General features: G+C 41.7%; 1 protein-coding gene across 2 annotated transcripts in view; it reads right to left on the minus strand.

The window, feature by feature from the left end:
- Nucleotides 1–14,017, minus strand: part of ATP10D (ATPase phospholipid transporting 10D (putative)) — a 2,065,840-nt gene that overhangs the window by 1,643,949 nt on the left and 407,874 nt on the right. For both annotated transcript variants that reach the window (XM_069631716.1, XM_069631715.1), the window contains one exon: nt 5,734–5,938. In XM_069631716.1, coding sequence (XP_069487817.1) covers nt 5,734–5,938 — 205 coding nt within the window. The remainder of the gene's footprint in view (nt 1–5,733; nt 5,939–14,017) is intronic.

Consider the following 14,017-nt stretch of genomic DNA (forward strand, 5'->3'; position numbering starts at 1 on the left):
TAGTGTGGGAAGCGAGCAAAGCAGTCATTAGGAGGAATTTTTATCCCAAGCGGCTGCCTACCATAGGGAGAGAGAACTTTGCCGCATAGAACTTGAAAGGGAGGTGAAAGAACCAGAAGTCCTGCATGAGACAAAACAATCACATAGAACATTGTGAGCCCTACAAAAATTAAGAAGCCAACTAGAAGCCCATGCAGCATATCGTTCAGCCCAGACGTTGCGCACGAAGCAGACCCATTATGTGAAAGGGGCAAAGCCAACCGCTTCTTAGCAGCCAAGCTACGGCAACAAAAATCACGTAACTACATTGTGCAATTAAAAAGACAAAGCTGTGCTAATGCACCGAGCAGAGGAAGACAAGAGGGCAGTAATGGAATCATTTCATAAGGGGTTACTAAAAAAAAAAAAAAAAGAAGAAATGGACCCAACACTCCAAAAAGGAGTATCTAGCGGGACTAGGTCTACCACAGATCTCACAAGAGATTCAGGATTGTCTGGAAGAGCCCTTCACGGAAGAGGAGGTTGGTGATGCAATAAGCTCCCTACCAGCCAACAAAGCACAAGGCCCCGATGGCTTTGGTAACGGGTACTATAAGGTCTTCAGTAACCAATTAATACAACCTCTGGCTCGACTTTTCAACCGAATCAGAGACGCTGGGGTAATCACAGAAGACATTGGCCTATCCACCACGTCTCTGATCCTTAAGCCAGGGAAGGACCCAACTGATTGCTCAAGTTATCAACCTCTCGTTGCTAAAGGATGGCCCCAAAATATATGTGATGGTATTGGCCGGAAGATTGGCGAACGTCTTACCGACAATTATTCATGGGGGAGATCAGTCTGAATTCATGCTTGGTAGACACGCTCAGGAGTATATAAGGCGAGCCATCAACGTTATAGACATGGGGGCTAGAACAGGACAGACATTCTCCATAGCGGTCCTAGATGCGAGGCAGGCTTTCGATACTCTAGATTGGTGTTTCCTCAAAGATACACTAGAAGCATTCGATGCGGGCCGGAATTTGTGCACATGGTATTAGCCAATTTCCAAATCCCCCTAAACAAAATGTATGGTAAACGGAAGGGGCACAGCACGGGTAGAGATCAGGTGAGGTACACGCCAGGGATATCCACTTTCTCCCTTATTCTTTGCTATGGCCATGGACCACTGGCAGCCCCAATAAGAAATGATAGTGAAATCCTGAGGGTTGGCGGCAGAAAAGGGACGCATAAAATCACATTACACGCGAATACAGTCTTACTATTTATGAGGGACACTAAACAGACAATGCCAAGGGTGATGAGGAGGTTCGAGGAATTTGCAAGAGTCTCTGGGTTCACAATTAATTACACCAAATCTAAAGCTCTCAACATAACCGATGACCTCAAAGGTATCTCGGAACTTGGTGCCAGGTACCCGTTAATCTGCAAAGATACAGGAATAGATTTTCTTGGCGTATCTCTAACCAAGGAGTACAAAAGGTTGTACTGGGACATATCAAAGATATAACAAGGGTAGCACTGCCTTCATCTCCAGAAGTGATTCTGCTTGGCGTGATAGCAGCGGACTTGTATGCTGCGAGTGGAGCCATAGCAACGCTCATCGCACACCTTTAGACTGCTGCCCGAATGACACTAGTCCAAGCCTGGAAAAAAGAAGCGGGCCCGATGGTGGGTGAAGGTTTGGGGTGTTCTTGCTATGGAAAAGGTGTGTGCACGGACTACTGGGAATTATCAGAAGTTTAAGACCTGGTCCCCCTTTTCTGAGTTTGTTAAAGAAAGGGAAAAACACTACACATACCGGGCTTACTACTGCACAGCGATAACACACTGGGTGTGCAGACTCCGAGCTTGACTCTAAAGCCTCAGGATCTATTGTTTTGCCATACATGGTCCTGTTGACTACTGTGGGGGGGGGTGTTGAAGGTTCTACAAAATTACAAAACACATGTCACCAATGTAAGAAAGGCTTCCAATGATCTTTTCATGGCCGTCTCCAAATGTATATAACTCCTGGTCTTGTTGGTATCATAATCGAAACTATATGGCTACTGTTGAAAACTTTGGTGACAGTGTACAACAAATAAAGATTTTTTTAAAAAGGGAATATTTCCTCGGAGCATCAACACCAGTCTCCTACAATCTGGTGACTTAATTTCGCAGATTTCACCTCCCTATAGAGAATGCACTGGTAAACCAGCATAGAGGACTAGCAAACTACCACTGCTTGCAGCGTGAATATACGTCTCCACCCCCTTCTGAAGAGCTCCAAGCTTGAATACTTCTTTAAGCTGATTCAATGACTCAAACCATAGTGAACTCACCCCAGCTATTCACCATTTTAATAAAGATTTACAACATTTGTTATACCAGAGGAACTTGCCCTTAGTAGGGGAGTCAGAGAGCTTACATTCATACCATGGCGTATGTTTGGGTTACAGAAATAGCCCAAATTGTTTTTTGGAAAATATATTACAAAACTTAATTGCATCTTAAAGTCAAAATTAGGAAACCCCCGTTTTAGTCTTTAGGCGCTTTTAGGTGGGCCTGGGAGGCCCTCTGTTAGACGGTGCAAAACATTATCAGCGGGTAACAGTTGCAATAACTCCAAACCTAGCTATCAAAGAATCCTAGAGCAAGCCTTAACCTTAAATACCCCAAGGCACTTATCTAGTCTACAAACCACAAACTTAGGATACAATGTTAAGGACCCATCTAACATATGTGATGTTCTTTATGTTTTCCCCCTCACCATTTTGATAAATGTAACCCCAGATATTGGTACAAATCAACCTCCTCAATACTGAAGTAACTCAAATGAAATGAATAAGGATTACCGCCTTTCCTGAAAACCTTCATTTATTTATTAATTTTTTAAATGTATAAAGCACACAAACAGCCCGAAGGCATTGAGGCGCCGTTACATGAAAACGACTTAATTACATGGAGGATACATAATGTGTTGCATGTACAATCATTACTTTACAAATGTGAATTGTTAAAAAGTACATTACATAGCATATTATGTGCGACAGCTAATCAGCTAGCAGGTTCAGGCAAATAATGTTTTGATGGCTTTGCGTAAGACAAGATTGGATGGTTCTGCTCTGAGATGGATTGGCAGGGAGTTCCACTGCATAGCAGCGATTTATATCGTCAACATATTTAGTTTCAAACTTTGCATATTAAAATACATATTTGCAAATAGAAAAAGGCAGTGTTTGAGCCCTTTAGGAGTTAAATCTAGCAAAACTGCCATTTGAGTATAACAGTGAACTGTGCGGATTGCCCTTCAGTAACACTGGGTTAAATTTACCCAGAGAAATGTAGGGATCAAAATCTGAAAGAAATAAAATAGACAAAAGAGGTTCTAAAGAACTATCTTGCTTGGCTCCTTTATTAGAAGATAGTAGAAAGAAAAGGGGTAACAATTTCCTAACCTTGTACAATGAACTGACAGAAGAATCTGTGTACCATAACCGAATGAGGTTTGATAAACCCAAGGGTATGCCAAGATCAATAATTCACAATGATAGTGGTCAGAGTGAAGCAGTGGTCCATCGTGCTAAACCCTCTCCTGAAACCAGCTTCTGAGTGCTGCAAGAAATTAATATGGGTCCAGTCTTCCAATCCGAGCATCAACCATTTAGAAAAGATTTTACTTGCTATTTCTAACAAGTACATTAGTCTGTAACAATGAGTGTGCAGAGTAAAACTTTTTTTAAAGCAAGAGATCAAACTAAGTTTCCATGAAACCGGTATACGTGCAGCCTGTTTCACAAACTGAATTAAAAGCCTGTTTCAGAGTTGGAGTCCTATGGGCAAAAAACAAGTGAAAATATTTGATCGTCGTCCATCAGGACCCGCTGCTATTCCAGTACACTCTGCAAACACCACCCTTGGGTGAACACTATAAAGCTTCCTGAATAACCAAAGGCATTTTTCCTACCCAAAGAAAGATCAAAGCAAATTCCCTGAAAAAAGCAATCCAGCTGTCTGTGGAGATCAAACTATCTGCTTCTGTTCCATCAATATTGCAACCTTTTATAATCAGCTTCAAAAAGGCTATGCTATCGTTCATGTTGACATCCTTTTCCACAATCTCCCATTGTTTAGTATGTATTCCTCTTTATTAACCTTTTTTATAGCTACTTAAGACTACAAATCTGCCCAACAGAGCAAACACTGTTCCTCATTTCCAGATTCAGTTTGGTTTTTAAGAATTTGCATTCCATAACGAACCATCGGGCATCCCTGGTCCTAACCTGGCCTACTTTGAAATGTGCCATTATTTTACCCAAGAATAGCTTCTAGAAGGAGCGCAAACTGGTTAACACATTTGTTTGAGTCCCCTGGGCTCTTCAGCATCATTACTACAACATCCTTAATTTATTGGGAATTATTCACTCTCCCCAACGTCTTCCTATCAGGCTTGGGCCTTAGGACTAAGTATTATGGTTGTGAAATGGCTTTTTTCCTACTTGCTAGGGCCCTCTGAAAAGTTACCAATAAAGGATGATGTTCACTCTCCATCCAAACTGGACTGGCAAATGTAATATTACTAAACAAAATTTACTAAAAAAAAAGTAATTCTTGAGCAATTTGTACCATGCTTAAGGTGCATCTAGGTGGTAAATCTCCCACATGTCTGCATTTAATTTCACCGGAGCATACCCCCTCATGAAATCATCTAAAGAACTTCCCTCCAGAATCTTTATTTCATTTTCTTAATGAAATTAAGAGTCTCTTATGCCCCAGGCAAAGAGCAGGTGAAGAGCCATTGCTTAATACCAGAAATGTACATGGACGGGCTCCAGGCCTAGCATCTCTCTCAAAGTGTAGCTATGCTGTTTGCGCTCAACAAAACCTCCGCACTTGACAATTACATAAAGAAAATGTTGCCTGTTTTACACTGGGCTCATGGACTAATTACCACAATAATGAGAAAACAACAATAAAGGGTATGGCGTAGAACATTGCCTTATGGCAGCATTTCAAACTTTGTGTTCCTACTTGTGTTTCCATTAACTAAAAGGAGGCGTTTACAACTAAGTGGTGCTGGTAAGCACATATGAATATGTGCCATTTGCCACTCTTTCCGCTCACTATCTCTGGCTTTCTCTATTGCGCCCACAGTATCTAAAACGCCCTCAGCCCCTCCACCCCACAGCTTTTTTCAATGTACCCTTACCTGCCTCAGTCCTCTCTAATCCCCCTTGCAAATCCATGCATCGACCATGGAAATGAAGGGTCTCTGCGTGCTTCACTTTCTGTTCCCTGGTGGGCATATTGATTTTAGATTTTTTGTTGATAAAATAAATGGTTCATGCTCCCATGCGTACCATTTTGGTTGTCAAAAAGGCTTCAAACTAAGATCAGGCCTGTTACGTTGGCTGCGGGCCTTTACCAATCAGTATGCCCTGTCACAGCATGGATGGGTGCATAATTCTATTCTTCCAACATCATGCTAATATATTCGATAAGGGAAAAGAAGCTATGTTCATCCAAAAGTTCATAGTTTCTTAACTTTAATAGGTACATTATTCAAATAATGACAAAAATGGATTACAATATATCAGTCTATTAAAACCGTGTTAATATCTTCTCCTTCTATGAGATCAATAACGGTTTATGGGCAAATAATGTATATTTCTAGTGAAAAGGCATTTGCTGGGTGTTACTAAATAGTTCACAAAGAAAGATAGTACATACCAAAAGGACAAAAATATTACCTGCTCTGCACTACCTTTAGCAACCTTCCTCTGTTTTAGATTTGTCTCACCATCAAGGCTAGATGTTTCAATGTGACAGATCCCATCCGGATCAGTGGAGTACAGCAGTACCATATCAGCAGGAATAAACTCATCACACTGCAGTCGAACGAAGTCACCAACATTAACATTTTTCCAACACTTCTCTACATAGTTTTTGTCTCTTCTGAAAAAAAGAAGGCAATGATTAAACAAAAGGATTTGGTTAATAACATTTTCCAAGACTGTTGTTACAGTATCTTAGATGTATCTGTACATTTTTCCCACTGTTGGAAACTAATGTAAACAAGTATTAAAACATGAGCAGGGGAGATGCGTGAGCGCAGGGGGCAATAATTCAAGCTACAAGCCAGTCACCTCTATTCTACACATACATACAGCACACCATTTCTTTCTTGCCAAGATTCAAATATCACTAGTCTATGGCTAGTGGCGAGTGCAATCTTTGCACTGCGCTGTATAATCACCTTTGGTAAGCAAAACACCATTCAGCCTGCTCCATCAAAGTTGATCTAAGCCACGTTGGAGATGGTTTGGGCTCATCTCCATGTTTGCTTTTTTCACATTACTGGAGGAGAGGAGATCTTTCGGAGTACAATTTTGAGTGCAGGATCTATCCAATGTCACCTTCAAAAGCGAGTACGACATCTCAACGATGGCCGCTGTTTTTTCAAAAAATATCCCTGCATGATGGACTTTCCGTTTTCTATGTGAATTTTACTAATGGAGAAAGGGACTTCTGATAAGGAGAAAAGTAGAGTTTGCAGTTCTATTAGAGTAGAAAGTGTGAACAGTACTAGGTCAATTACAGTAGCTACTGAAAGAAACCAACAGATCCTTTAGTGAACAGCAAAGGGTTCGTCATTTATGTCAGGTGATGCATGGCAGAATGCTACAGAATATATATTTTCAATGAGAAATTATTTGTTTTAAAACTGGAGCACCCCAGCCCTATGCAAACCTGTACATGCATTACATTCCTAAACTCTGGACACTATTGTGGGGGAAGCGGTTGGAGGGAGGGATTCAAAACCTGGCTGCAAACTCATCAAACAGTGATGGAAGTTGTCAAATAGCCATGATCTTTCTAGCCCATATGAGCAGCACACAAGTGCAGTGTGGGGAGAAATCAGCAATATGATAAGTGTAACAGGCTAGTCAACATGACTAGGCCATTTACTCTCTGCATATTAAGACAAGAAACAATAGTTTCAACCTTTTTGGGCCTCTGAAGCACAGCAAGCACCTTGCCCACAGATATGCTTATGTGCTAGGGAAGAAGAGAAATATAATAGGCTGCCCTACGTGCTCAAGATTCCTGGAAATTGCCTGGCCTGCCTGACTTTGCCTGGACTTTTGCTGGTCCCGCCCCCTAACACAGGAAGTGCATATAATCTACTTCGCGCACGCATGCATCAAGTACGTGCTATAAGTAGTGCTGTTTGCTGTCCAGTTACGCTGCCCTACGTGCTCAAGATTCCTGGAAACTGCCTGGCCCGCCTGACTTTGCCTGGACTTTTGGTATTTCTTTACTTGCCCTCATTACTGTTGTTATACACTCTAATATAAGTATATATTACTTATATATGTCCCTTATTTCCATTATTTCAGCTGGTCCCGCCCCCCAACACAGGACGTGCATATAATCTACTTCACGCGCGCATTTGCGCGCGCGCATTAAGTATGCGCTATAAGCAGCGCTGTTTGCTGTTAGCTGGTTGCCAGTTGCTTTAAACATTTTAACATCAGGTAAAAGGGAGTAAATAATTGTTGCTCATTGCTTGACGGGCCATACTCTTAATTAGACTTTTTTTGTTGACTCTGCTACTTAGCCAAGTGCTGTCAAATTACTTAGTGCATACATTGGTTTTATATTCAGTGTGCTTATAATCATCAAACTCAAACGCACTAACTAATTTGCACTAAAATTCCCTTTTTTGCATCAACGACGTTGATCTCCTGCTAATATAAACATGGCGAGTGGACTAAGAAGTGCTAAGGGCAACTTGATTACCCCCTTTCCGCTTTCTTCTAGTAACATTGACTCACTTGTATGTCATGGGAAATCCTCATACATCGAATCAACTGCCCCCGAAGCTCATGTTGTGACTTCTGTCAAAGAAGAGTTGTCCATGCCCTGTCGTGCTTCACATGCTGCCCAAATACATGTGCAGAGAAACTCCCCAATCTCTAATCACATTCCACCCCTCGCACCCTGCGCGCCTTCTGCCTCTCCCTCCTCCATTAGCCCCGAGGTGCGCAAAGCCATAGATGATTTCAGAAGTTGCTCTGAATCACCCCATGTCTTTGAAACCGACAAAAAGCAATTCGATGTAACTATGGAGAAAATGGAGGCGCTTGATCAGGCAGTCTGCCGCTCTATTGGCACCTTGACACCAATAGTATTTAACTCAGTAAAAAAGCGCATGTCCTTTCATTCGCACTTGCCGAACTATTCTAAAAGTCTTTTGGACATGAGCACTGAAATTGCTGATGATATAAACAAAGAGCCACCTCCATCTCAAACCACCTTAACTCCGGAACCTGTGGTAATACACAATCAATCCTCTCGCCGATCACCATCTCCTGATGCGTCCTATCCAACATTCCACCGGTTCCTTCCCGGTTATCATCCGGATCCTAGACCTCCTCGACAAAGGCCACGACCTGACCCATCTCAAATTGAAGGAGATTAAATCAATGCTCTTACTCATGTCCTCAAAGATGGATCGCATTGAAGGGTTTATTATGGCAGCGGAAACACTAAAAAACCTCAAAGTAGCCCCAACTTTAAATCGCTCATTTGCGACCAATCCAATCTTAAAAAACAAAACTACTCAGTGCTGTCTAGAACGAACTTCCACACCTCCTTCAATCTCTGTGGAAGTTTCGCCAAACCCCCCTGTATGTATTTGTCAAAATGCTCCAACTAAGCTAAAAACAGCCATAGAAAAAATGAATACCATCATAGCGCTATACATTCCAAACTTCACTCATCCTAAAGACGGCTCCGATAGTCCAACTGAGCTGCTCAAAGTACTCAAACAAATGCAGCCGGACTCTCGAGAACATCTGTCAATAGAGAGGACTACTGGCTTTATGTCTCGGAGAGCTAAAAAACTCCATCAAAGAGCTGGCAAAAGGTATGCTAAAAGAAGAAAGGACGCCCTGACCAATGGTTCCAGTACCCAAAACGACACAACTAATCAGTCATTACCCATTACTACTGAAACAACAACAGATGAAGACCACATTGATCTTCAACAACTTTAAAAAAAAGCCAATAAGCCTTAATTCTGCCCACTAAACCTAATTCGAAACCACCTAACAAAGCAACAAATACCCCCAAAAATGCCTATCTCGTTTGTCAATGCAAACTCTCCCAAGGAAATCATACCTGTCAACTCCGACAACAAAGAAGCACCTATATATCTTAAAGAGACCAACAATGTGCCAATAACAACCAAACGAAGAAATAAAAAAGACAATGTGATAACAAAAAACTTATCCATGCGCTTGGAGTACCAGAACGAGCAGGCTCCGACACAATTGACAAGAGTGAAATCGAATTTGGTCAATTATTTTCCAATATGTGGCAGAATTCGTACTACCCGTCATGATGATACTCTGCCCTTAGATCCTCCCATCACTACAATGACCAAAACCTATAGTGAAGCCTGCACAAACGCTCTTAATTCCGTTCCAATTTCTACTCGAATTACAGACCTCCCTAATATCATTGGTCCTATTACAGTAGTAAATGGACGGGACATTTATCCACCTGCAGCAGTATTGCCAGTGGTTCAACTACCATCCTCACATCTGAAAAATTTGGACCCGAGTACTACTAATGTATTATCATCCTCTACCACCAAGTCCTTAATTGAACCTAACTGTCCTACTATCAATACTGATAAAACGGACCCTCCTAGTATAGTCCGACCAGAGATAGTAGTTAACGGACGAGGTAAAGCAACATCTCTTATACTACCACCACTCACAGAATCCCTTTCCTTGCCTACAACCAATCAGAACGTGCCTAGTGCACCACCATCCCCTGATCACATTTGCACATTGGTGCATGGCCCTGCGCTACATAGATCTATCTTAGAAGCTCAAACCTCCACAATGCCAACTCATCACGATATTTTAGACATTCTGAGGAAAGAACTTTACGAGAGATCCAGCAAAGCCAGCCTGGACAATGAACTATCAAGTCCAAACCCGATCAGTTCAAACAATCATGTCCCCCCTCCTGATAACACCTCTGACCCTCACATAAAATATTCGATCGACCCCCTGATAAGATCCAACCCATCACCACGGAAAAACACCATCTAACAGGGTTCGAAGGAAAGCACGAATTACTTGGGATAAATCGCATTAATCGAGCTTTTCTTCTAATACTCTTCATCCCCCAATTACGGATGTTTAAATCAGAGGCTATCCTGAGAGTATCATTATCTACAGAAAACAACTATTGTGCTGTGTGTTACTTGTCCTCTGAAGCTGTCATGAAATACCCATGGTTCAACAGGGAAGGTATAAAAGAAGAAGGCCTTGTCCTAAGCACAATGGAAAATGAACAACAAGCAATGAAATTCATTGAGTATAAATGTCCTCAGGCTTCCATTCCTGAATCACAATCTGCTCTGCTACCTAAAACTAATGAGGATGCAAATGCAGCCATCAATGAACTACTAAATAAAGCGGGTATTTCTCATGATCTCCCATGGCTAGCCCCAATGCTCAACTCCCTTTTCAAATCCCAGGAACCATATTCTACATCGTAGCTGCCCACAAAAACTTTCCTAACTTTTCTATCTTGGAATTCATGCGGCTATCACAATCTTATGAAATGGCACTCAACGATAGATTGTGATAACCGGCCATCAATATTAATGATACAAGAAACCATGAAAACCATTGCTTTTTCGTTACCCGACTATACAACGCACTGCTTACCGCCCACACGATCTTCTGCTGGTCGCCCCTCTGGAGGCATTTTGATAGCAGTAGATAATGCCCTAATGTTTAGTTCTAATATTGTTTGGAAGGTCAACAATTTGCTCGCGATATTGTTAAAAACAATTATCTATAAGTATCGCCACCTAATTGTAATTACAATTTTTTGGAACCCGGCACACACTCCAATTGATGAGATGATTTACTTGGTTGAGAATTGCCTAGAATTTGTAACCCATGAATACCAAAGTATTGAAATACTAGGAGGCGATTTTAATTGTGATTGTAGGACTAACACTGAGCTTAGAGGCTCCAAAAGTAATTTACTATCAAAGCGCAGAGGCACCACATGGAGGAACTTTTTGAAAGATTGGGAGTTGGACATTATTACACCCGACCAAAAATCCAACTAGATTACATGGTCAAGAGACGTAAAATTCTCAACGATTGATTTTATATTCGTCACTCACAATCTGCTTGTAACATCAGCGCCGCTAAAAATCACCCCGATGTCATATGGTGTCCATGCACAAATACTGGGCAAGTCAAAAATTAATTTCCCCATTTTGGCAGCTGATCCCTCTACAATGCTGTGCGAAATAGATTGCCCGCAGGTTTCTCTGAGATATAGTGAAGTCTTATGTAAACAATTTGTACAATATGTAACGCTGGCCATTGCCAATCACCACATCTCAGAGGAAACCCCCAATAGTGCTATGGAGTTATTTACGCTGAAATAATTCATGTTGCATTATTACATCTTAGTAAAAAAAAAAAGTACTGTCACCAAACATCGACATTCATTTGACCCTCTCTGCAAAACTCAGAAGCGAGAAAAAAACATAGCCCTTAGAGACTTGAAAAAAAACAATTATTTATCCCGTGAAACGTATCAAATACAGCGAAATCGAATCATGGCTTCATACAAACAAAACATAAAACACATAAGAATACCAAGACACAATGAACTTAACTGTAACCTTATTAGAGCCATAACAGCCCACGATACACGAACCATTTGGCGAACTATCAAAACCAACCATAATCAAGTGCCACTCTGAGCTCCTAATGCCATATCTGAATCTACTTGGCACACTTATATCATAAATAAATTTTGGATCCCTTATCAGTTTCTGAATATTCGTTCAACTTCTTTACTATATCAAGACCTTCCCTGCTTGAATTGGACCATTGCTGATATTAAGTGGGCTATTCCGAAACTTAACTATTCTAAATCAGCCAGTCCAGATGGCTTTCCCCCCTTCCTGTACAAAGCAGATCCGGATTTATGGGCTACGATTATAAAAAACAAATTTCAGGCCATTCTTAACTCTGGAATTATTCCTGCGTTTTGGCTCTCGGCTAATATCATACCGATATTCAAAAAAGGAGACCCTTCCATGCCACAGAACTACCGGCCTATCGCCCTAATTGATACGGAAGCTAAACTCTTCGCAATTCTTCTTCACTATGATCTCGAAAAACATATTGAAATGAATGAGTTATACTCTAAATATCAAACTGGGTTCAGGAAAGGGATGAGTACCTCGCTCAATGCCATGATAATGGCATTTACCATCGCAGGAGCAAAACAACCATCTGCAAATCCAGTCTATATTGCCCTTATCGATATGACTTCAGCTTTCGATACTGTGATACGGAATCTATTATGGGTCAAACTAACTGAAATGGGAATACCGCCAGTGCCAATATATTGGTTCATTGCTTTGCACACCAACACCTCCTACAATAGCAAACTCACTTCTGAAGGCCGCACAACCAAACCAATCAGCACTGAAATAGGCTTAAAGCAAGGCTGTAATTTAGCCGCTATCTTTTTCAACTTGTACCTGGCAGACCTTGATAAAGGCTGGGACGAGAAAAACTTGTTCTCTGTGAAAATCTGGCTTATCCGATTAAAATGGCTCGCCTTTGCAGATGAGATCATTCTATTTGATCCTACTCCTGCAGCCCTTCAATGTAAACTACGATTATTCGAAGAGTTCGCAATAGCACATAATCTAACACCCAATCCTGCCAAAACAGCAGTGATGAAATTTGGTGTTCAGAAGAAAACTGGAAAATTCCAATGGCATTTTATGAAAACTATCATCCCCTCTCATATAGATACGATTTACCTAGGGTACTATCTATCTGAGAAAAATTCCATTAAAATGTGGACTGACATACTAAACAACAAGATCAGACCACTCACATCGCAGTTAAAAATAATATACGCGAAATACTGCAAGTTTTCATTAACTCCTTTCATTGAGTTCTTCACGCTGAAAATCTAAAGTGTTAGTCTTTATTCACTAGATATATGTTTGGGCTAAATGGGTGCGATCTTGGATCAATTACAAGGACATCCTTGAAACGCGCAATGTCTCTTCCAATGTCACTGCCTAACGCAGTCTAAAGGCACGAGCGAGGCCTAATAGCGTTATCCACTCGCTGGAAATGGCGACTCCTTACAAATTTCGCAAAAATAATTTATCCTAGGGCGAATTCCCTATATGTGGATATGAAGCAAACAATTGATTTAAGGCCAACGACCCCCATGGATCAATATATGACAAGAATACATGTTATTCTGAATGATGCCAACATTACAGTGGATGACGTTTATATTAGACCTGCTTATGCCAAAAAAAAAGTTGCTTGAACTTGACTGGTGCACTACTATCGACCAAATAGGATCATACAAACTCTATAAGGAGTACTATCTATTCACAAAAAAAAGCACACCTAGAGATGGGTTCCTTGCTATCGTGCAGGACCGCAAGGATGCCATCTGCGAGTCCCTTCAGTCGGGTTTGGATACGGCCGACAGTGTGAGCCGGTCCATGGCTGCAAGCACCATTATGCGCAGATTTGCCTGGTTGCGGAAGTCGGGGGTTTGCTCCGGATGTGCAGGCACGTCTTCTGAAAATGCCCTTTGATGGTGCACATTTATTTGGCAGCAAGGCTGACGAGAGCCTTGAGAGGTTGCAGACCTCAAAAGCTGCGGCGAAATCTTTAAGCGCCGCAGTGCGTCCACCTCTGCTTTTTCGTCCTAGGGGACAGCAGTGGAGCGGAGGTTCCTTTCGGTACTACTCTTTTGGTAGAACGAGAGTGGCCGCCAGTCAAAGGGGCAGGCAGAAAAGTACCTGTGGTGGTCGGGGAAATCGTGCTACAGCCGCTCAGGCAGCTGCCTCTTTGCCCTCAGGCGCTGCCACAGCTGCTTCCAAACAGTTATGAGGCCATGTCCCATGGTTCGCCGGTTGGGGGCAGACTGTCT

Source organism: Ambystoma mexicanum, chromosome 6q, assembly GCF_040938575.1.
Source record: "Ambystoma mexicanum isolate Mex_15411 chromosome 6q, UKY_AmexF1_1, whole genome shotgun sequence".
In the NCBI taxonomy this organism is placed as follows: domain Eukaryota; kingdom Metazoa; phylum Chordata; class Amphibia; order Caudata; family Ambystomatidae; genus Ambystoma; species Ambystoma mexicanum.